Source organism: Cimex lectularius, unplaced genomic scaffold (assembly GCF_000648675.2).
Source record: "Cimex lectularius strain Harlan isolate CLEC.00 unplaced genomic scaffold, Clec_2.1 scaffold131, whole genome shotgun sequence".
NCBI lineage: Eukaryota > Metazoa > Arthropoda > Insecta > Hemiptera > Cimicidae > Cimex > Cimex lectularius.
The window spans coordinates 246,648-272,683 of record NW_019392685.1 but is presented as its reverse complement, the minus strand read 5'-3'; the positions used below and the strand labels follow the sequence as shown (position 1 = coordinate 272,683).

The following is a 26,036-nucleotide window of genomic DNA, read 5'->3' as shown; positions in this document are numbered from 1 at the left end:
TAGGCGGAATCCTATGAGAGCTTTTTCCTTCTGTGGTATCAGTTTTTGGTACAATCCTACGAGCTCCTGTTTACAAAAACTATCAGAAGAGGTGCTATTTAAGCTCCTCCTTGATCTCCTGCTTAAAGAATTTGATTTCGATGAAGTCATAAAACCTTTGGACGGAATCCGACGTAGTTAGCCAGATTTGGCGATTGAAGCTCCTGGCTAATGATTTTATCAGGATTTTGTTATAATCTTATCTACTAAGTTTGCAAAGAGTATTAGGAGAGGTGTGATTTAATCTCCTGCTTATTTCGATGAACCAATAGCAACCATGAAGGGCAGGATTTAAGTGGATCCAACGTGATCTCATGTGACCAAAAAAAATCAGGATTCTGATACAGTCCGATGAGTTCTTGAGTACAATGAGTACCAGGATTTGGGTGGAATCCGACGTAGTTCCTGGTTGAACAAATTGTACCTGGTTCAGGATATGTTTATTGAAGTATCTGCCTACAGAAAGGTAGGATCCACCAGGAGGTAGGTGGAACCCTATGAAAGCTTTTTCCTTCAGTGGTATCAATTTTTGGTACAATCCTTCGAGCTCCTGTTTACAACAACTATCAGGTGCTATTTAAGCTCCTCCTTGATCTCCTACTTAAAGAATCTGATTTCGATGAAGTCATAAAACCTTTGGACGGAATCCGACGTAGTTAGCCAGATTTGGTGATTGAAGTTCCTGTCTAATGATTGAATCAGGGTTTTGATATAATCTTATCTACTAGCTTTGCAAAGAGTATCAGGAAATGTGTGATTTCATCTTCTGCGGATTTGGATGAACCAATAAGGGCTCATAGCCGATGAGTTCTTGAGTACAAAGAGTATCAGGATGAGGCAATTGAGGCTTCTGTACACAGAAAGTGTCGGGATTTGGATGGAAACAAAAAAGATTAGAGATCATATCTTTTGATATTTGAATTGAACCTGAGCTCACAAAAGTGAGCAACAGTATTCTTAAGGAATTAGTTGGAGCGTGAGCAGCGTTGGTCAATTTTCCATTAACGAGATGTGATCCACAGCCGACCGTGGGAAAACACGTTGAAACAGTTCTATAATCGTTTTTCGTTTTAATTTTTCCATCAAAGTCCACCGGTCTTCGTGGGTTCATCGCAAATCGAAGGGAATCGAAGCGGTAATTGACGCTCCGTCGCGCGCCTTCGATTATCTCTGAAAATTAGCATAAACGCGGAATTTTATAATAAGCCCGGTGAAAATAAACCCTCAGAAGCGATCCCCCCCACTTCTAAGCCGGTTTTCTCCGGAGGTCATGAGTGAAAGTGTATTTGTTTAATTTATTTAAAGATATTTTCTATTTGATACTTACGCAGTGCAGAATTGACAATTGTCAAAATTGTTCGCCAGTTGTACCTGAGTAACCGACCGCAAGCCAAGGCGACGGTTATATCAGGGATTAAAGGTGTTATATCACGAGTACCGCGGTCATAACATGCTCGAGGAAGCATTTTCGGTGGAGAAAAGGTCACACAGTTTAGATACATTCATTTAAATACAGTTAAAGAAACAGATATATTTAGTAAGAGCATATAATTATGTTTTGAGAAGGAAAAGAAGACACTAGATCGTAGGAGTGAGTGCTAGATGGATAGCAGGAAACAGAAATAGACACACCCAAACACATAGGGGAAAGAGAGAGTGAGAAAGTGAGAGAGAGAGAGAGAGAGAGAGAGAGAGAGAGAGAGAGAGAGAGAGAGAGAGAGAGAGAGGTTGACAGCGGGCTAGAGGACAGATAGATCCTACAAAACACTAGATTATAGGTGTGAGTGATAGAAGGATAGCAGGAAACAGAAATGCACACACACACGGAGAAAGAGAGAGTGACAAAGTGTGAGAGAGAGAGAGGGAGACTGCGAGGCAGAGGACATAGTGGATAGATACTAAAAAACACTAGATTATCGGTGTGAGTGATAGAAGGATAGCAGGAAACAGAAATGCACACACACACACACACACATACGGAGAAAGAGAGAGTGAGAAAGTGAGTGAGAGAGAGAGAGAGAGATAGAGAGACTGCGAGCAGGAGGACAGGTAGTGGATAGGTCCCAAAAAACACTATATTATAGGCGTGAATGAAAGAAGGATAGCAGGAAACAGAAATTAAAATTCATTATCTTACTAATTTTTTTCATATTCACTCAGTCACTCACCCATTCGCGTAATTTGTAGCCCCTTCAATAACAACCTAATATTCTTATTCATGCGCATATTCACTCAATCACACATTCATTCTCACAGTTTATAACATCTTAATGTACAAACTCATTCTGTCATTCATATATTCACTCAATGACTCACTCATTCCTACTGTTTATTTTTACATTCACGACCTCATCTCACATTCACAAATCAGTCATTTGGACTAAATGTAAGCTTTGTTTGATAGTGTTTATAACAATTTCATATACGAACTCGTTCTCTCACTAACTCCATCACATATTCCCTTAGTCATCTCATTCGCATTACCATTTTTTATAACATCTTCATTCACATAATCACTTATTTACAATTTTTATACTATTTTAATTCACAAACTCATTCTTTCATTCACATATTCATTAAATAAATCACTCATTCGTTAGCTTTATAACCTCTTCATTCAGAAATTCATTCTCTCATTGACATATTCCCTCAATCATTCACTCATTCGCATAACTTGTAACCTCTTCAATAATCCAAACTATTTGTAACCTTCTGTAGTTTACAGACTCATTCTGTCATTTACATATTCATTCAATCACTTCCTCCCTATCACTTTTTAAAACATATTCATTCACATATTCACTTATTCGCAATTTTTATACTATTTCAATTTTCAAAATCGTTCTTTCATTCTCATATTCTCTCACTCATTCTCACTGTTGATAACATTTGCATTCACAAGCTCACTCTCTTATTCACATATTTTCCCACTGTTTGTAACATATTCATTCATACACACATCCTCTTACTAACTCCTTCACATATTCACTCAGTCATACATTCATTCGCATAACTTGTAACCTCTTCAATAACTCACACTACTTATAATTTTGTAGTTTACAGACTCGTTCTGTCATTTACACATTCATTCCATCTCTCCCTCATTATCACCTTTTATAACATTTTCATTCACATATTCATTTATTTACAATTTTTATATAATTTTAATTCACAAACTCATTCCTTCATTCACATATTCAGTAAATAAATCACTCATTCGTTAGCTTTATAACCTCTTCATTCAGAAATTCATTCTCTCATTCACATATTCTCTCACTCATTCTCACTTTTTATAACATTTTCATTCACATATTCTCTCTCTTATTCACATATTCTCCCTCTGTTTACAACTTATTCATTCACAAACACATATTTTTACTAAATTCCTCACATATTCACTCCGTCATTCATTCATTCGTATAACTTGTTACCTCTTCAATAACCCAAACTTTTTGTAACCTTTTGTAGTTTAGAGACTGATTCTGTCATTCAATCTCTTCCTCATTATCACTTTTTATAACATATTTATTCACTTATTCGCAATTTTTATACTAGTTCAAATCACAAACTCATTCTTTCATTCACATATTCTCTCTCTCATTCTCACTGTTTATAACATTTCCATTCACAAGCTATCTCTCTTATTCACACATTCTCTCACGGTTTACAACATGTACGTTCACAAACACATCCTCTTACATGAGAGAGGCACTCATTCCTTCGCTTTTTTAAAATTCCTTCTTTGCAAGCACATTCCAATTTCTATCATTCAGTGACCACTCATTCGCTTTTCTTATACCCCCTTCATTCAGTTCATTCATTTTTTCATCCTTTCGCTATCATCTTCTTCTTTCTCTCACTTACAAGCCTGCATTTTTATTCTTTCACCTTTCTAAATTATTCACTTATTTATTTGTGCCAGTCAATCGTCAAAATTAACGTTAAAGACGGAACAAGGATCAAAATACCCGATGACGCCCAGTTTCAGCCTGATTTCCGTCTTATCGGAGCCAGATTTGGAAATTAAATAACAAATTAATTCAAAACTGTTTACGAAGTTCTGGGAAATTCCTTTAAATTTCAAAAGAACAAGAGATGAGCGAAAGTCACAATTAGAAAATCCCCGTCTAAGCACGCAAGGGGATCGTGACTGAAACAAAGCATAGAGATTTCGCTACGAACAAAATCAAAGAAATTAAACACTCACAAGTCAGATGTATGTAATTTTATTAATTACACATCTTTTTTTAGTAGGAAAACAATGTCCAATGGGCTTTGTTTAAAAAAATAATAATTGGGTTCGACTAGAAATTTTCACGATCTGGAAAGACTAAGAGATGTGCTGTTTAATTAAATATTATTTTAATTAATATCACTATGCTGATTTATTAAATGTTAGAAAGAAAAGGAATGAAAATATGGCATAATGTTTAATGAAAAGTTGGGTAACAGTCTTGGAAAGAGCCGGTTAACTTTTCCCTCTGGTATTTAGATAATATCCTTGTACCGAGGTAGATGTAATTTTGACGCAATTCCACTTTTATCTCAGTATCTCGTTGCTTTTGGCCAGTCATCTTTTTTCCTCGTGATTTTTCTTCTTAGATATGCCTAGAATAAACCGGGCCGGTTCGGAAAACGCCGTCTTTCTCGCCCGTCTCTGGACCGCAAAACATAAAAACCCGACTGGGTGCGCGGACGGTGAAATTAAGTTTCGATTTCAGTCTGACCCAATTTGTTTTCTTTTTTTTTCTATTTGTGAATGTTTCTTTTTCTTTCTTGTTTCACTTATAAGACGAAGCGCGACAGTTGGCGAAAGTAGATTCGACTCTTAGGCAAAATTAGCGGTCGAGGAAAAAAGGGGGAAAAACTCCGTCAACGTCAAATGAGATCCTGAGGTTTGCAAGAGGAAAAACCCCAAATTAATACCGAACAAAACAAATTGTTTTTTTCTAAAAATAAACCTTTCGAAGACATCAACAAGCAGACGAAACAGTTTTTCTCCCTTCTTCTTAAACGAAAGTCACAAAGACAATCAAATTAACCTTAATCGCCTCATGAAATTTTATATAATGTATAAATGAAGTTAGAATTGAAAAATCCGTATGTATTGAAATATCGATAACCTGGATATATTATTGATCATCTAATTTTAATCTTAGGTCCGCCAATATCGATATTGATTATATATTGACAACCTCGCTTTTCAATTTATATTTTCATTACCGATTTTTCATTTGATAATCTAAACTCACATCGACTACATCGATACTGGATATATGAATATGTACGAATAACATCGATTTTTAATATTGAAGGAGTAGAAAATATTTTATAAATGAGTTAAAAATAAAATTATCTAAAGATGCTTTGCGCCGGAAAGAAAAGCTAGAGATGTTTAGAGGTAGACTACAATGGTTTAGAGATGTCTAGAGCCGAAAAAGTAATGCTTAAAAACGTTCACAACCTGAAAAAATCTAGATGATTTTTTAGACGAAAATAAAAGATAGAGACGTTTTGAGAAGAAAAGAATCGCTAGAAATATTCATTCAGAGATATAAAGTAATGCTTAAATAATCTGAAAAAATAGAGAACCTTTTAGGACGAAAAAAAGCTAGAGGTTTTTACAGGCAGAAAGAATAGCTAGAGATTTTTTAAGACGGAAAGAATAGCTAGAGATGTTTAGAGGTAGACTGCAATGGTTAGTCTAGAGCCGAAAATTCTCTATTTCTAATAAATATTTAATAATATCTAATATAAAATTTAAATATATATCTAAAATATAAATAAATAAAATATAAATATACTAATATATATCTAATAATGTAATATAAAATTTAATCATTAGAATCTACCTCTGAAAATCTCGAACTATTCTTTCCGTCTCTAAACATCTCTAGCTTTTATTTTCTGTTCTAGACTTCTATAACAATTATAATCTATATCTAAACACCTCTAGCTATTCTTTCCTACACCAAACATTTCTAGCAATTTTTCCGGCTCTAAACATCTTAAGCTTTTATTTGCTGCTAGAGTAGCCCCCTAAAATGATCTATCTATTCTTCTTGTCTCTAAACATATTAAGCTTTTGTTTACGTTTCGAGACAACTCTAACCATTACGGGCACTTGTAAAAATATCTAGCTCCCATCTCTAAATATCTCTACCTTTTATTTCCGTCTCTAAACACATCTAGCTTTTATTTTCAGTTCTATACTTCTATAACAATTACAATCTATCTCTAATCACATCTTGCTATTCTTTCCTACACCAAAAATTTCTACCATTTTTTCCGTCTCTAAACACTTTTAGCTTTTATTTGCTTCTAGACTAGCATCTCTAAAATCATCTAGCTATTATTCCCGTCTCTGAATATCTCTACCTTTTATTTCCGTCTCTAAACATCTTAAGCTTTTATTTACGTTTCGAAACTTATCTAACCATTACTGGCACTTCCAAAAACATCTAGCTATTCTTCCCGTCTCTAAATATCTCTACCTTTTATTTCCGTCTTTAAACATCTCTAGCTATTGTTTGTCTCTAAACATCTTAAGCTTTCTTTATCAGCTCTAAACATCTCTATCTATTTTTTCCGCACCCTAAACATCCCTAGCTTTTATTTTCAGTTCTAGACATTTATAACAATTATAATTTACCTCTAAACATCTCTAGCTATTCTTTTCGGCACCAAATATTTCTAGCTATTCTTTACGTCTCTAGCAATTTTTCCGCCTCTAAACGTTATTAGCTTTTATTTGCAGCTTGGGATATCTCTAACCATTACTATAAACACGTCTAGCTATTCACCGTATAAAAAATTCTCTAGATTTTTTTCAGGGTAAGAACGTTTCGAAGGATTACATTATATCTGTAAATGAATATCTCTAGCTATTGTTTCCGCCTCTAAACATCTCTACCTTTTTTTCGTCTAAAAAGTTCTCTATATTTTTTCAGTTTATGAATGTCTTTAAGCGTTACTTTATATCTATCTCTGAATGAATATCTCCAGCTTTTATAATATCTTTCCGCCTCTAAACATCTCTATCTTTTTCGTCTAAAAAGTTATCTATTTTTTTCAGCTTATTTAAGCATTACTTTATATCTCTGAATGAATATCTCTAGCGATTCTTTTCTTCTCTAAACATCTCTACCTTTTATTTTCGTCTAAAAAATTATCTAGATTTTTTCAGGCTTGAACGTTTTTAATCATTACTTTATATCTCTAAATTAATAACACTAGCCATTCTTTACGGCTCTAACCATGTATAAACATTACAATCTGTCTTTAAGCATCTGTATCGCCATTCTATCCATTTGTAACTATTCCTGGCCGTTTATAAAACACCTTTAAAATCTTCGTCCCAGGTTCTAAACTCTCAGCATCTTTAGATATTTTTTCTGGTTTTAAGCATTTATGCCTATAAATAGCAACCTTAAAAGTTCTTGTCCTTGCTAACAATCCTTGTTTGTTTCCCAATTGTAAACGTCTACAATGCCATTAAAGTACGACTTTTTTTCATATAATTTAAATACTTGGTACAAGATTCGAAACATGTATGGCCATGTACTATCTATTTCTAAACATTTGTTACCGTTTTATTAAGTTTTAACATTTCCAGCCCATTCTTAACCATTTCTATACATCTCTCTCCGACATTTCAAATCTAAACCAGTTTTAAAAATTACCAAATCCGTAACACGTCTAACCACCATCCAACGGTCATAAAAAGTTCTAGCTTTAGTCAAACTTGATAACATTACTGGGTCCGTCTGGTTTCGCTTGTTACGTAAACGGGCCGAGTTTGTTGGGACCCAGTTGGGAATCAGTTCAAAATGTGTTCACCGACCCGCTGACCGACCGTGGATGGCCATCTTCATTTTTTTGCAAACTCTAAACTTCTTCCAACTAAAGTTTTTATTCTTTAAAACGCGGAACATCTCTAAAATTATTAACAATTTGGACCTTGCCAAACGGAAAACCGAACTAGCGGAACCAGCAAGGATTCGTGCCGTCCAACCGTATACGGCCATTAGTCCTGACCTTCTGACGAACTTTTCCGGGCGGAAAACTTATATGTAATAAACAATTTATAAATTGCAAGAATAATTGAAGGAATAGAAGGAAAAAGTTTATAGTGGGTGGAAATGTTGAAGGAAACCGGCCAGCGATGATGAAACTCGTTCAAAGGCAGTTTTGCTACATTTGTCTTCCTTATTTAGTTAAAAGAGTTTTGAGCTCTTATCTCCTCTATAAATTGCAGGCAAAATTTTGAAATGTGCTTTTGCCGAGGTCTACTCCCACTTTGCAATCCGGTCGTCCTTAGCCGTGCCCACGGCCTTTTTACATACTCGCTTGCCGCCTTTCAGTCCCGTTGGAACCGGGGGTGCGAGCCTTGGTTAGGACATGGACATCACCGACCAAAAGCCAAAATGGTCGCACAACTGACATTGTCGAAGGTGTAACACATCGACGTCTTCCCGCTCGTCCTTGGTTCTCCGGTGTGACTTCTGCCCACTTTCACTCCCTGGGAACTAGGAGCGAAGGCCGGGAGCCGCGGGCCGAGTTTATGGCTAGCGTGAAACTCATTGAACACTGCGAGGACGGACGGACCGCGTCGAGTTACGCGTCTGCCGCGCACGCGATGCCTCGGAAGAAGGCCGATGTTCAATTACAAAACGATGACAAGGAGATAATTAACATTTCCTCTCGGCTTAAATTGCGTGCTGTTGATGAATTCTAAGATTAGAAACGATCATATAGCAATAATGACCTTTTCCTTTTGCCTCGAACTTACATCCTATCAATTCGATAATTATATTATTTTTCATGCGTATCACACAATTTAATTCAATGTCTGAATCCTAATCCCAATGACACTCTATCAATCTCTTTCTCTATCTATCTCACCCTCAATCACGCACTTCAGTAATATATGACCCTGAATCAATCCCTTTCGTAATGCATCTCTCTCTCTCTCTCTCTCTCTCTCTCTCTCTCTCTCTCTTTCTCTCTTTCCTTCTCCAACCTTTATTTCAATCACTTTTTCCATCCCTAAGTCCCTATATTTCTATCTATCAAGCATCTATCTCAACATCTCTCCGCTGGCCTGTTGTTCTTTCATTCTCTCTCGAGATATCTCTTTCTCTCTCTCTCTTTCTTTCTCCCTCTCCCCCTCTACCCCTAAAGCTCTATCTATCTACTTATCAAACTATCTATCTCAAAATCTGTCTCTCTCTCTCTCTCTCTCTCTCTCACTCTCTCTCTCTCTCACTCTCTCTCTCTCTCTCTCTCTCCCTTCCCTCCTTTAAGTTCTCACCCTCAATTAATACCTTTCTCTCTCTCTCTCTCTCCCTCTCTCTCTCTCTCTATATATATATATATNCTTTTTTCCCTTCCTAAATCTCTATCTTTCTATTTATCAAACTATCTCAAAATCTCTCCCTCCCTCCCTCTCTCTCTCTCTCTCTCTCTCTCTCTCTCTCTCTATCCCTCTCTCTTTCTTGCAGTAAACCTTTCTCTCAATTACCTTTTTGTCCCTCCCTAAATCCCTATCTTTCTTTTTATCAAACTATTTATCTCAAAATCTCTCTCTCTCTCCCTTTCTCTCCCTCTCTCTTTCTCTCTCTCTCTACATCCCTCTTTCTCTCTCTACATCCTTCTCTCTCTCTCTCTCTCTACATCCCTCCTTCCATTCTCTCACTCTCTCTTTCTCTCTCTTTCCCTCCCTCTCCCTCTCACTCTCCCTTGCCTCCCGCTCCTACTCTCTTTTCCTCTCTAACCTTTATCAGCCTACTCTCTAACCCAATCACTTTATCCATCCCTAAATCCCTACCTTTCTATCTAGAGAAACTCTCTCTGGTGCCTGTTCAGTCCTTCTCTCTCTCTCTCTCTCTCTCTCTCTCTCTTTCTTTCTCTCTGTTTCTCTCTTTCTTTCTCTTTCTCTCTCTCTCTCTCTCTCACTCACTCTAGCAATCTCGATCTACGAGACTTATGTTTTCGCATAACTTCATCGATTTATCCCTATCTCCATCTAACTTTTCCCACTTTAATTTCTCACTTTCGCTCATCCCTTTTTCTATCGCTCGCTCCTTCAATCAGTCTTTCTTTCTCCTCATCCCCGTTCACCGCGCTTCTTCACTTAAATCACTTTTCTTCAATCTTCCTTGAAGAAAAAAGGTACCTTCCTGTTTCTCTCACTCTATCTCTCTTTTAACTTTCATCACTCTGTTTCCGTTGTCTATCGTTCAAGCTTTCGCCATATCTTCCACTCAATCTTTATCCGTCAAGTTCGTTCCTTCCTTGATCATTTTATACGAGGTACATGCGATCGGTTCTCGATCAAACGGTGTTCAAGTAAAGTATAGTGAATTTTATCGTTTCGCGAACCGGTCCGCCCGATCTCGCTCTTCACGGGTCGAATCGGTTCCGGGCATCATGTCGGGCGACCCGATCTTCCGCAAACTCGTTGTAACGGTGACTAACGAGACGTCCATCCTCCGGGATGAATACCATCTCTTAGGCTGTCAGGGCGATTTTTCCCCGTTGCCATTATCTCTTAAAGCTACCTGGAACGCACGATAGCCCCGGGGGGCTGCCCGGTAATCAACCACAGGGGGGAAGTACACAGCCGATCTAAAGTGGCGGTTTAAAGTCCTCCAGCTTTTAACAATTTTCCCAATAGTCGCTTTACAACAACGAAACCGATCGGAAATTATAATCGCATCGTATGATGCAGTCCTACGGTTGTGAGGATCACGATCTTCAATTAAGACCGGGTTTTTTTGTGTCCGTGCTGCAGTGTGAAGTTTTAACGCTGATGAGCGATCATGAATCATGATTAGAGGAACGAGAGGGAAATAGAAAGGGTTTTCCTTCTCGGTTTTCGTCATTCGAAAGGACGAGGAGGCTCAATTAGAAAGGCGATCGTCCATTTCACCCCGGGCGGGATCCAATTCGCCCATCATTAAGCCCATTGTTTCCTCCTGGAAAGGAAAGTGAAATTATGCGAAATCCTTTCTTCACAAGGCAAACAGAGAGAAAAGACGAAAAGTGGGGAAAAGCCGACAGAACGAAGCGCACAGGGGGCACGATTATTTACTCACTTACAGACGTGAGAGAAGCCGGTTTCTAATGTTAAATCACAACGTGGGAAATTGTTAATTATCTAATTGTTCCACCCTCGGGCGTTGCCTTTGTCTAATTTGTACAAAAATTTCCCAATTAAATTATTAAAATACACAGTGGAAACAATATAGTTAATCCAGTCTTGCAAAACCGATGACATTTCGAGAGGCGTGTGACTTGAAGTGAAATCAAAACGACGTCGAGCTAACCTTTTTGTAAAAAGTGATTTCCACTCATTCTCCACCCACAGGTCGAAATTTTATATAACCAATTTCGTGAGAAATTTCCGAATAATTTGAACACCCTGTGTGAAAAATTGGAAAATGTTTCGGACGCAAGTGTCGGCGGCCGCTCCGGAATATCCATGTCAAAATCCTCTTTTTTTATCGGCTCGTGCATCTTGTTGATTTGTTGGCCCACGCAATCTGGTAAAAATGTCCAAATCCGTCGGTAGGAATAATGGCGCACCACAAGAATCTCACAATATACCAATTTATATCAATTGACAACCTCAGGATCCGTCTAGTCGAGATTTTTTCCATTGTCCATGTTGGCAGGCCTGTCAAATCGAAGATCAATCCTAACCATAACTATAAACGATAAACTTGACGATAATCGATACGCTTCTTCAAAATCACCGATAGTCCAACCTTTTATCATAGTAATAACTATTTAAATAAAACTAATGTGACGATATTTATTATATATTAAATAATAATAACCAAATCTAGTCTCAAATGATCGCGAATAGTTGTGCGATATACATCAAAAACTAATTAACCGTTATTTTTAAAGGTCTGAATCGATTTAGTATCGATCTTTGTATAGCATATCGATTACCTAAACCATATCTTATTGAATCGATTCGGCATCGATATATTTACGAGATATCGATTTTCAAGAAGACCCAGGGTGAAAACTGAAACATTCAGTATCGATTTTTCTATGGCATATCGGTTATTAATGCTTATCTCAAGTAAACCCTGAATCGATTCCGAATCAATTTTTTGACGTGTCCATTGCCGAGCTGACCCTTAGTTACAAGCTTAATCGATTCGTGAGTCGATTATCAATCCATTTAAACCCGAGAATCGATTCAGTATCGATATTACATATCTTTAATCAAGTCCTGTAGTTCAAAACTTGAATCGATTCAGTAACGATCAATAAATATGTCGATTAGCCCACCGATATTTTAAATTTGAATCCATTGTCTCGATACAATTTGCGACTTATGATTCAAAATATACCTATCTGTATTATTATCTTATTTTCCAGTCTCTTCAAATCTTTAACAGGTTCTCCTAAAACACGTAGTGTCGATCTATGTTTTTCTCTTTAATTGAGTATTTTTTTACCTTAGTTTTTCGTTCAATCCGCTAGAATAGATAAGGGTGATACATTGTATATCAAAAATGTCCATGATCGATATATTATACTGAATCGATTCAGATTTTAAGAATGACTCGATAATCGATGTATCGTACTTAGGTCGATACTAAATCTGTTCGGATTTTAATGCTTACTTAATGAGCGATATGTTGATGAACGATAAATCGATTCTGGTTTACACTTGGGGTCGGCATAGTAATCGATATGTCCTAACTATATCGAAACTAAATCGACTCACGGTTTACTTGGATTGGAATTGATAATCGATATGTCAAAAATATATACTGAAACTGAATCTATTTTGGTTTTACTAAGATTGGATTAATAATCGATATGATTATATGATTTAAAAATAACGATTTTATATCGATTCTAGTTTGACCTTCAGGTCGGTTTAATAAACGATATTTCATAACAAAATCGAAACTAAATCTATTTTGTTTTAAAAAGAACTTGATAATCAATATTTCATAAATATAACGAGGTTTAATATTGATTCTGATTTTAACTAGGCTGGGCATATATCGAAAATATATCGATACTTGATCAATTCAAGATGGACTTGATAATCGATATCTCATAGACATATCGAATCTGAGTCGATTCTGGTTTTAACCAGGATCGAATTAATAATTGATATGTTTTTAAATATAATGATTTTAAATCGGTTCTGTTTTAAACTTTGGGTTCGGCTTAGTAATCAATTAATTACTATATCACTACTAAATCGATTTTGATTTAAAAGAGCTGGGTAATCGATATGGTATAAATATCGATACTGAACTGAATCAGGTTTATTAATATTCGAATGTGCTGTTATTAAATTTAATGCAATAAAACTAAAGCAATTATATGTCTATATGTTTTCGCAAAATTTCGATTATATATCGATTCTAGTTTAACTTTGAGGTCGGCTTAATGATCGATGTTTCATACCGATATAGAAACTAAATCGATTTTAATTTAAAAAGAGCTTGATAATCAATATTTCATAAATGTAACGTAGCTTAATATTGATTCTGATTGTAACTAGGGTGGGCATATATCGCAAATGTATCGATACTTAATCAATTCAGGGGTTTACAAGGGTTGGACTTGATAATCGATATAGATATATCAAAACTTAGTCGATTCTAATTTTAATTTGAGGTCGGCTTAGTAATCAATATATCGAAACTAAATCGATTCACGCTTTACTTGGATTGGGATTGATAATCAATATATCAAAAATATATACTGAATCTGAATCTATTCTGGTTTTAACTAGAATTGGATTAATTATCGATATGTTGATGAATGATAAATCGATTCTGGTTTACACTTGGGGTCGGTATAGTATTCGATATGTCCTAACTATATCGAAACTAAATCGACTCACGGTTTACTTGGATTGGAATTGATAATCGATATGTCAAAAATATATACTGAAACTGAATCTATTCTGGTTTAAACTTTAGGTCGGGTTAGTAAACAATATGTCCTAACTATATCAAAACTAAATCGATTTAGCATTTAAGAAGTGCTGGATAATCGATTTGTCATAAATATATCGATTCTGAATTGACTCGGGTTTAACTAGGTTAGGATAATAATATTTGATCAATTCAGGGATGGACTTGATAATCGATATGCCATAGATATATCGAATCTGGGTCGATTCTGGTTTTAACCAGGATCGAATTAATAATCGATCCATCGTTTTTAAATATAACGATTTTAAATCGATTCTGTTTTAAACTTTGGGTCGGCTTAGTAATCAATATGGGATTACTATATCGCAACTAAATCGATTTTGATTTAAAAGAGCTGGATAATCGATATGGTATAAATATCGATACTGAACTGAATCAGGTTTATTAATAATAGAGTGTGCTCTTATTAAATTTAATTCAATAAAACTAAAGCAAACGTTTCGATCTTTATTGAGATCATCTTCAGGGCTCAAAGAGTTTGTTTACTGTGTTTTAAACTTTATTGTCATAATAATCCCACAAAACACTTGCCTGTCCCAACTTTTCTCGAGTTCTTACAAACAGACGTACATGTAGGATACATTGAACTGCACCACACTAATAATAAAGGGAATAAAAAGATATTAAATCTTTCTTCTATTTGTGGGCTGTATTGTTTCCGAGTGGTTGTCCTTCTTCGTGGGCGTTTCGGGCCGATCTTGCACGCACGACGAGAAAGATCTATGATTTTTCAAAGACGAGGTCAATACCTAGAGAAATTATTGGGAATTGTTTACATTTCTTGTCTCAGGATTTTTTCTTTTTTGCATTCTTTGTCTTTTTATTATTTTTGTTGCTTTTATTCTTATATTGATTCTTATCGAATTTTAGGAGGACGTAACCATGTTTTGTCGTACGGGGTTTATTCTCAATGGCAGTTGGTTTTTTTTCTCTCGATCATTTTTCTGATTGTCACGCATCATTTTGCAGATGACTGTGTGAAAACGGTCATAATGATTTTTTAAAAAAATAAAAAGGAAGAGAAAAAAGTCGCAAGTCGACTTTGAAATGGACAGTTGGGGCTTTCTCCTCTCGTGTGAGCAGGAGCCGAAGAAAGTCGCCAAGAGATCGGCTAATCGAGGATAAGAAGAAGAAAAACACGACCTTTCACCTCTAACGACACTGCTCCGTACACAGAAACGTTAGGACGTTTCTATTGTCCTTCTTCAAACCGCGAGTCATCATTTGTAAGAAAAAAAGCACCAAGTCCGCCCTCGTTTTTCTCGGCCGGGTGGAAAAAAGGACGTAATCCATTATAACGGCCCATTATTGGCATAGAAATAGAACAGCGTACAATAATTTGAAAAAAGTAAAACAATAGATTATTCTTTTTATATAAGGTCTTGGTTGAAATGAAAAATCTAATGTCAGCTAGTGTGTGTGTTGGTTAGAGCAGCGGCGTATTGAGCCGAAGGTCGAGAGTTCGAATCCCGCTCGTGGCACTAGCTTTTTCATTTCAACCAAGACCTTACATAAAAAGAATAATTAATTAAAAGAAGTAATTTGGCCCATCAGACTACTAATCATGTTGGATATAAAACAATAGTTTCAAAAATCCCTCCCACAAATAATTACATAATTTCTACCAATTGAATAACATTTTCTCAATTTTCATTATGTTATTTACAAGTATATGTTGACATTATGTAAAACAGTAGAACAATTATACAATAAGGGGGGGGGGAAATCCACTTTATTGTATTATTACACGGACTGAACGTAATCTTCTTTTTACCTTTAATGGTGTTTGCACGAATAAAAATTGTTTTACTTTGTTATTGTTGTTTGGACGTTCTAATTTGTTCATCAGCTTAGAAACAGGGATGGGGATGAAAGAGGTGGCCACAAGGACTTCTGCACCTCGACCTGAATAGATCTATTGTTCTCACTTGTTTTTTATATCTCACTGGCCAGCTTCAGGTTGCTAATCAACCTCCTTTGCCAGCGGCTCCTTAGTGTAGGATCTTGCGGTTTTTCCTGTCCTAGTTGCAAGAACCTGCACCTACATAGATATTCACAGAAAAATAGAATGTTTTCTGCGGTCTCCTCCTCTTCCTGGCAGTATCTGCATAGTGTTTCTTGTCTGTAATCCTATCCGGTGCATGTGCCTTCTTATGTGGCAGTTGGTCTGGAGTCATCCAGAATTTTGGTTAGGTTGCGATTGCCTTCCAGTAATTCCTTTGTAAGTTTTGCGGATGATCCTTCTATGAACGTCGTGCCTCATACCTGTGATATTGTTCCACCAGGTTTTCGGGCTCATTAAGTATCCATATTAAGATGAATTGTCTTTTTTGACAAGGTGATAAGCCACAGTAGGGTTCGGGACATAGAAAATCATATTGGCTCTTTTGCCAACATGCCAACCTTTTCGTTGCCTCTATGCTCCTAGTGCCCAGGGACCCATGGTCAGGTCATTAGTGTCGCTGACTTCTGCCTCCATGCAGTTCCAAGCCCTTTTTGCCTTCACCTCGCTCGAGGACCTTTAGTTCTGCCTTTCTGTCGGCTGTCTTCCGGAAATGTATTCCTAGCCTTTTAATTTCCCTGGCGCAGTGTTCAATCGCTATGATTTCAGACTGAAAAAAAAAAAAACAGCCTATTTACCTAAGTTTACGTCAGTTCGTGTTCATCAGCTTATTATGCTGTATATTAAAAATAACTATAACGCACACTTCGATGTCAAGTGCTAAAACAGAAATTTCTATAACAATTATCAATATTTTCGATATCTGCAACTTCAAATGATCGCAAATTATTGTGTGATAACCATACAAAACGTGAAAACCGATCGATTCACTATTCCTAGTTAAAATAAGAATCTATCCATTATCAAGTCCTTTTTACTATCAGAATCGATTAAGCCTAGCTTACTTAACCCGGAATCGGTGCAGTATCGATATATTTGTGATATATCGATTGTTATGCCTAACCTAGTTCATACCAGAATAAGTATTGGCTCAATATATTTATGACTGATTCTTTAGCTCTAGTATCAATCGATTTAGAATCGAAATATTTATGACATCGATTATTAAGCCCATCTTTAGTAAAAATCTGAATCGATTCAGTCACGATACATTAGTGATATATCGGTTATTACCCTAACCTACTTAAACCCGAGTCAATTCAGAATCGATATATTTATGGCAAATCGATTATCCTATGCTAAATCGATTTAGTTTCGATATATTAGGACATATTGATTACTAACCCGACCAAAAGTTTAAACCAGAATCGATTTATCGTTCATCAACATATCGATCATTAATCCAATTCTAGTTAAAACCAGAATAAATTCAGTTTCAATATATATCTTTGACATGTCGATTATCAATTCCAACCCAAGTAAACCGGGAATCGATTAGTTTCGATATAGTTAGGACATATTGATTACTAAGCCGGCTCTAAGTGTAAACCAGAATCGATTTATCATTCATCAACATATCGATCATTAATCCAATTCTAGTTAAAACCAGAATAGATTCAGTTTCAATATATATTTTTGATATATTGATTATCAATCCCAATCCAAGTAAAGCGTGAATCGATTTAGTTTCGATATATTGATTACTAAGCCGAACCCAAAGTTTAAAACAGAATCGATTTAAAATCGTTATATTTAAAAACGATGTTTCTATTATTAATTCGATCCTGGTTAAAACCAGAATCGACTCAGATTCGATATATCTATGACATATCGATTATCAAGTCCATCCCTGAATTGATCAAGTATCGATATATTTGCGATATATTCCCACCCTAGTTAAAATCAGAATCAATATTAAACATCGTTATATTTATGAAATATTGATTATCAAGTTCTTTATAAATTAAAATCGATTTAGTTTCTATATCGTTATGAAATATCGATCATTAAGCCGACCTCAAGGTCAAACTAGAATGGATATATAATCGTTATTTTTTAAACATATCGATTATTAATTCAATGCTGGTTAAAACCAGAATCGACTCAGTTTCGATATATCTACGACATATCGATTATCAAGTCCAACCCTATTAAAACCGTGAAGTGATTCAGCATCGATATACTAATGATATATGCCCACTAAAAACCAGACTTAATTTTAAGTTTTGATATTGTTATGAAATATCGATTGTTAAGCCAACCCAAGGCCAATCTTGAATCGATTTAGAATCGTTATATTTCTTACATATCGATTATTAGTCTTCCTTTACTAAAAACCTGAATCGATTCAGTATAGATGTATTTTCGTCTTATGGTTATTCAGTCCTTTTTAAATGCAAACGTTTTAGTTTTGTTATAGTTATGAATCGATTAGTAAGCTGACCACTATTAAAATATAAATCGATTTAGTATCGACCTATGTACGATATATCGATTATCGAGCCCTTCTTAAAATCTGAATCGATTTAGTATCGACCTATGTACGATATATCGATTATCGAGCCCTTATTAAAATCTGAATCGATTTAGTATCGACCTATGTACGATATATCGATTATCGAGCCCTTCTTAAAATCTGAATTGATTTAGTATCGACCTATGTACGATATATCGATTATCGAGCCCTTCTTAAAATCTGAATCGATTCAGAATAATATATCGATCAGGGTATTTTTGATATACCGTGTAATTTCTAATCTAGCGAAGAAAGATTGATCGACACGATGTGTGTTAGGAAACCTGTTAAAGTTGTGAAGAGACTGGAGAATAAGATGGTAATAGAGATAGGTATATTTTGAATAATAAGATGGGTTGTAGAAGAATATTGCGTTGAAGGAAGTGACAAATTGTTCTTGATGGGGCGGTTGCACGCAATTGATTTTAGAATAATCCCATTCCTCGCAAATTTCGACTGGGTCGCGTGCTCCTGGTCAAAATCAAGTTCGAGACACGCGAGGACTTAGAGGCGAAACTCGGCGAGGAGCCGAAAGTACTAAATTTAGTCGGAAAAATCGATTTTCAAGGCACTTCCTGTTTTGTCCACCTCGGGATTTTCCGACGAGGGGTCACAAGAGGGAATTGCATAACGCTAGGAAGCAGGGTGTCCCGAAACACCAAGTATATCACATGCCGTTCCAGTAATTTACATAATTCAACTAAACACCTTGTGTAAAAGATTACTTTGAAGAAAGAAACTGGCATAAGTGGCGGAGGATGAGGGAAAGCGGGTCTGCATTGCACAATTCATTGTTACGCTTTGTAATAATTACTAGGCGAGAAGTGTACAACTTGAAAGTCCCATTATTAAGCCGTTTTTCGAGTTTGAAACTGACGAGGTCTACTACGGACAAAATTTACACCACGCCGTGTACAATCCAGTCGATTTTTTTGTTTCGGGACTTTTCCGGATCTGTCGAAAGGCGGAAAATGGGATTGAAAAATCGTTTGTCGGCAAGTAGGTCGTCGAGCTATCTGCCATCTGAAGTGGGCACGCGAGCACGTAGACCCTCGCCATCGTCGGAGAAACATCGTCGGATCCGCTGACAGCCCGGCTGAGAAATTGAACGGTGTTAAATGTGTTGAAACGTTTCGAAAACTACGTGAGGTGGATGGAAGTTCGTCGATCAAAGTCGATGGCATCTTAAGACCTCACAGCTTTCCAATGAATGTCATTGCTATTTCCTGTTTCTGGTTTCTTGGGAAGGTTTTTTTTTTGTATAAAGCACTCTTCAACACGGAATGTTTTAATTTCATTACTCTATGGCATCATGGGAGAGTGAGAGAGAGAGAGAGAGAGGGAGAGGGAGAGAGGGGTGAGAGAGAGAGAGAGAGAGAGAGAGAGAGAGAGAGAGAAAGAATATTTTATTCAAAGAGTAGACCTTCCTAAGAATAATAATAAGCTCACAAAATTTTTGTAAATCTGGCACCTGAATTAAGAAGGAAAGTAGAATCTCCAAAGAATGACAATAAACTCACAAAAATTTGTATATATCTGGCACTTGAATTGTGAAGAAAGTTTCCCAAAGAAAAACAATAAGTTCACAAAATCCTCATAAATCTGGCATTTGAATTAAGAAGTACAACTTCATAAAAAACGATTTTTCCTTTTTGTATAAAGCACTCTTTAACAGGAAATGTTTCCTTATTCTATGGCATCTTGAGAGAAAGAAAGAGAGAGGAAATAGTTAGTTTATTTTAGGAGTAGATTCCCCAAAGAATAAAAATAAGCCCACAAAATCCTCATAAATCTGGCACTTGAATTAAGAAGGGAAGTAGAGTCCCCAAAGAATAACAATAAGCTCACAAAATTTGGATAAATCTGGCACTTGAATTAAGAATGGAAGTAGAGTCCCCAAATAATAACCATAAGCTCACAAAATCCTCATAAATCTGGCACTTGAATTAAGAAGGGAAATAGAGTCCTCAAAGAATTAAAATAAGCTCACAAAATTTGAATAATCTGGTACATGAATTAAGAAGGAAGTAGAGTCCCCAAAGAATAACAATAAGCTCACAAAATTTTTGTAAATCTGGCACATGAAGAATTAAGAAGGGAAGTATAATCTCTAAAGAATAACAATAAGCTCACAAAATTTTGTACATATATCTGGCACTTGAATTGAGAAGAAAGTAGAGTCCACAAAGAAAAACAATAAGTTCACAAAATCCTCATAAATCTGGCATCTGAATTAAGAAGGACATCTTCACAAAAAACGATTTTTCCTTTTTGTACAAAGCACTTTTTAACAGGAAATGTTTTCTTATTCTATGGCATCTTGAGAGAAAGAGAGAGAGAGAGAGCAAATAGTTAGTTTATTTTAGGAGTAGAGTCCCCAAAGAATAAAAATAAGCTCACAAAATCCTCATAAATCTGGCACTTGAATTAAGAAGGAAGTAGAGTCCCCAAAGAATAACAATGAACTCAAATTTGTATAAATCTGGCACATGAATTAAGAAGGAAGTAGAGTCCCATAAGAGAAACAATAAGCTCACAAAATCATCATAAATCTGGCACTTGAATTAAGAAGGGAAGTAGAGTCCCCAAAAGATAACAGTAAGCTAAAAAAATTACATAAATCTGGCACATGAATTAAGAAGGAAGTAGAGTCCCATAAATGAAACAACAAGCTCACAAAATCCTCATAAATCTGGCACTTGAATTAAGACGGAAGTAGAGTCCCCAAAGATTAACAATAAGCTCACAAAATCCTCATAAATCTGGCACTTGAATTAAGAAGGAAGTAGAGTCCCCAAAGAATAACAATAAGCTCACAAAATTTGGATAAATCTGGCACTTGAATTAAGAAGGGAAGTAGAGTCCTCAAAGAATTACAATAAGTTCACAAAACCTCATAAATCTGGCATTTGAATTAAGAAGGACAACTTCACAAAAAACGATTTTTCCTTTTTGTAGAAAGCACTCTTTAAACGTTTCCTTATTCTATGGCATCATGAGAGAAAGAGAGAGAGAGAGGGAGCGAATAGTTAGTTTATTTTTGGAGTAGAGTCCCCAAAGAATAAGAATAAGCTCACAAAATTTGTATAAATCTGGCGCTTGAATTAAGAAGGATAACTTCACAAAAAAGGTTTTTCTTTTTGTCTAAAGCACTCTTCAGTTTCATTAATGTTTTTTAAGCTATGGCATCATGGCGGAGAGGGAGTGAGAGAGAGAGAAAATATTTTATTCTAGGAATATAGTCTCCTAAGAATAACAATAAGCTCACAAAATCCTCATAAATCTGGCACTCGACTTAAGAAGGAAGTAGAGTCCCCAGAAAATAACCATAAGCTCACAAAATTTGGATAAATCTGGCACTTGAATAAAGAAGGGAAGTAGAGTCCCCAAAGAATAACAATAAGCTCACAAAATTTGTATAAATCTGGCACATTAATTAAGAGGGAAGTAGAGTCCCATAAGTGAAACAATAAGCTCACAAAATCCTCATAAATCTGGCACTCGACTTAAGAAGGGAAGTAGAGTCCCCAGAAAATAACCATAAGCTAAAAAAATTACATAAATCTGGCACATGAATTAAGAAGGAAGTAGAGTCCCATAAATGAAACAACAAGCTCACAAAATCCTCATAAATCTGGCACTTGAATTAAGACGGAAGTAGAGTCCCCAAAGATTAACAATAAGCTCACAAAATCCTCATAAATCTGGCACTTTAATTAAGAAGGGAAGTTGGGTCCCCTAAGAGTAACAATAAGCTCACAAAATTTGTATAAATCTGGCACATGAATTAAGAAGAATAACTTCACAAAAAAGTTTTTTCTTTTTGTATAAAGCACTGTTCAGTTTCATTAAGGTTTTTTTAAGCTATGGCATCATGGGGGAGAGGGAGAGAGAGAGAGAGAGAGAGAGAGAGAGAGAGAATATTTTATTCTAGGAATAAAGTCTTCTAAGAATAACAATAAGCTCACAAAATTTTTACAAATCTGGCATATTTATAAAATCCGCAATGAATTCTGTGAGTAGAACCATGATTTATAAAAAGTTTAAAAATTCTATACTGTTTAAAAATGTTGACAGCTTAGCATATCAAAAAAACTTTTATATAACATATGAATGAACATATGAATAACATATGAAATATTTGTCAAATAAAGGGCTTTGTCATCTCAGCCTTTTTCACAAGCTTTTGATTATATTTAGCCCGGATAAAATTTACAGACGCCTGTGGCATCTTTGAAATCTTATTTTAAATGATGTAGATGGTTTTGTGAAAAATCTGCCTTCAAAAACTACTCTTTGATGCTTCGGGGTATTTCTCATCTCAGCCTTTTTGACAAGCTTTCTGTACCCGAATAAAATCTGCAGGCCTGATTATCTCAAATGATTCTATTGTATATTTACCATGTGTGCAAGGCGTCTATTAGATCTTAGTATGCACCTTTGATACTGAGATTTCTCAGTTTTTCTTCTGTTGGGCAATTAATTTACATACAACTTTTATCTATCCGCCCTTCCTGAATAGCAAAAATTAAAATCTGTTCCATCTTTCCTTCGACATCACCTCAATTTCTTTTACAACTGGCCTTGTGACTTCACCGGTTTATAAACAACAGTACGTTGTCCTTAGCTGGATCAAAATTGATCTAATCAGGTCCGTTTGTTCTCGCTGTTTGCCCTTGACCAGGTGGAAAACTACTCCGCCGGCGGTTAGGAGGCTGACGGTCAAAACTGTCAGTTCGGGTAGAGAAACAGCTCAATTAAAATCTCGTCATCTTTCCTATTTGAAAAAAAAAAATCGAGGACAAGCGGATTTACAACAAACTCTAACTTTTCACTTATTAGATTAATTATTTAAATTATAAAAGATTTCGTACTGTGTTTGTTTTTATTGGTACGTTTTGTCCCCTTTGGCACGATAACAAGGGCAGAAGACGGAAACGGACTTTTTTTTTTTGTTCGATTCAGATTAATGCCTATGGCGGTTTTACAGTTACGCCTGACATAGAAACAGGAAGTTGTGAGTTCAAATCACGTCTGGATCACGATTCTAGGATTCGTTGAAAGCCGCGGACGTGTCAGTTTTATTTATTTCATTTAAGACAAAAAAAAGAAAGTATACTACAATATTTATCAAGTGGCGTCTTCGTTTTCGTAACTAAACCTTGGCTTTGATTGTTTCAGGATGATTGATCTGTGATGGTCGGGACATTAGTGATGCGTCGTCATCAGGACCAGGCGTTAAACCCGGTCCACTTCTACCCAACTCAGGTGAGAAAAGTTCTCAGTTTTCTAAAAAATATCAAAACGAATCAAACACTATTGGCTTGGGAGCCAAATAAAATTGGCAGTTTTGTCCTTAGGACAAACAGAAACTTGACGCTTTGGTTGGTTGAAATATCCAAAGGACTTTTGGAGAAGTTTTGTTTATTGTTAATTCGCCCGAAAGTTCACAAGTTTACTCCTTCTCAAACCCTTTTCACCAAAAACCCATAGAAACAAACTTTACACTTTTGGTATTCTTCAAATGACAACCTAACAAAATGAACTTTGCACATTCGATCAGGAATATAATCGAACTTAACATTTTTGGTGGGGATTTTAATGGCAAAGTATCCGATCATGATTGGCCTTTCAATTGCCATTTTGGTCAGGGTAAAAACGAACTACACTTTTTCTCCAATTACGAACAATCCAAATAAACTTTACTGTTTCCTTTAATATTTAAGCGAGGAATACTAACAAATTTAACACTTTTGCTGTGTTTTTCTATCCAAACAAACTATGCCTTTCATTTGATTTTGTTCAGGATACAAACAGCTTTACACTTGTGTTTCTTCAAATGACAAATAATCCAAACAGACTTTGCTATTTTTCCAACGACGAGCAATACGAACAAACTTTACACTTTTTTCCCAATTACGAACAATCCAAGGAAACTTTACAGTTTCCTTTAATGTTTTGTCCAGGAATACAAACAAACTTTACATTTCCAATGACGAACAGTTACTAACAGACTTTACACTTTTTCCTAGGAATAAAAACCAACCTACACTTTTTATGTGTTTTTCGATCCAAACGACGGAATAATTCCAACGACGAACAGTACTAACAGACTTTACAGTTTATTTTTACAAATGATGATGAACAATGCGAACAACTTTACACTTTTGGAATATTTCCAACTACAAACAGTACTAACAGACTTTACACTTTATTTTTACAAATGATAAATTGTAAAAAAAAGAACTTCACACTTTAGCTATCCTCCCTATGACGAACAAACTTTACATTTTTTCCCAATTACGAACAATCCAAGTAAACTTTACAGTTTCCTTTAATATTTTGTCCAGGAATGCAAACAAACTTTACATTTCCAATGACGAACAGTTACTAACAGACTTTACACTTTTTTCCTAGGAATAAAAACAGACCTACACTTTTGATGTGTTTTTCGATCCAAACAATCTATCTCTTTCCTTTGATATATTGGTCAGGATACAAACAACTTTACACTTTTGTTTCTTCAAACGACAAACAATCCAAACAAACTTTACTATTTTTTCCAATGATGAGCAATGCGAACAACTTTACACTTTTGGTATATTTCCAACGACGAACACGTACTAACAGACTTTACACTTTATTTTTACAAATGATAAATTGTAAAAAAAGAACTTCACACTTTAGCTATCCTCCCTATGACGAACAAACTTTACACTTTTTCCCAATTACAAACAAACCAAGAAAATCTTTGTTTTTTTTTAAATATTTTGGCCAGGAATACAGACATTTTTGATGTGTTTTTCGATCCAAACGATCTATCCCTTTCCTTACTAACCGACTTTACACTTTATTTTCTTCGAGTGATAAATTGTCAAAAACTTGACACTTTTGGTATACTTCTTTTGACAAACAAACTTTACACTTTTTTCCTAATTACAAACAATCCTAGTAAACTTTTCAGTTTCCTTTAATGTTTTGGCCAGGAATACAAATAAACGTACACAAACAACTTTAAACTTGTGTTTCTTCAAATGACCAACAATTCAAACAGACTTTGCTATTTTTCCAATGACGAGCAGTACGAATAACTTTACACTTTTGGAATACTTCCAATGACGAAGAGTTACTAACGGACTCTTTCATTTCCACAAATCATAAACAGTTAAAAAAACTTTACACTTCTAGTATACTTCCTATGACGAACAATACGAACAAGCTTTACACTTTAATTTCTTCAACTGACAAACGGTCCAAACAAACTATGCACTTTTGGTATTTTTCCAATGACGAAGGATACAATAGTGTTTTTTCGAAGATATTTTTTCCAGGAATGCCAATTGGTTTCAAAGTACTATTTTTGTCTATTTAGAGATCGTGAGATGCGGTCTGGTGTGAATCTCACGATCTCTAAACAATCATTAATTGACAGCCACTAAATACCACAGAGTACTATTTTTCTTCAGAGGCCTAACAAACTTTACAGTTTCATGTGATATTTTGTCCAGGATTACCAACTGACTTTACAGTACTATTTTTCTTCCGAGGTCAAACAAACTTAACAGTTTCATGTGATATTTTGTCCAGGAATAAC

The 26,036-nt window shown here is 35.6% G+C and overlaps 1 protein-coding gene across 3 annotated transcripts in view; it reads left to right on the top strand.

Moving 5' to 3' along the window:
- LOC106663114 overlaps window positions 1–26,036 on the top strand; it is a 137,439-nt gene that overhangs the window by 72,286 nt on the left and 39,117 nt on the right. For all 3 annotated transcript variants that reach the window (XM_014387696.2, XM_014387694.2, XM_014387695.2), the window contains one exon: window positions 23,624–23,710. In XM_014387696.2, coding sequence (XP_014243182.1) covers window positions 23,639–23,710 — 72 coding nt within the window. In that variant the 5' untranslated portion in view covers window positions 23,624–23,638. The remainder of the gene's footprint in view (window positions 1–23,623; window positions 23,711–26,036) is intronic.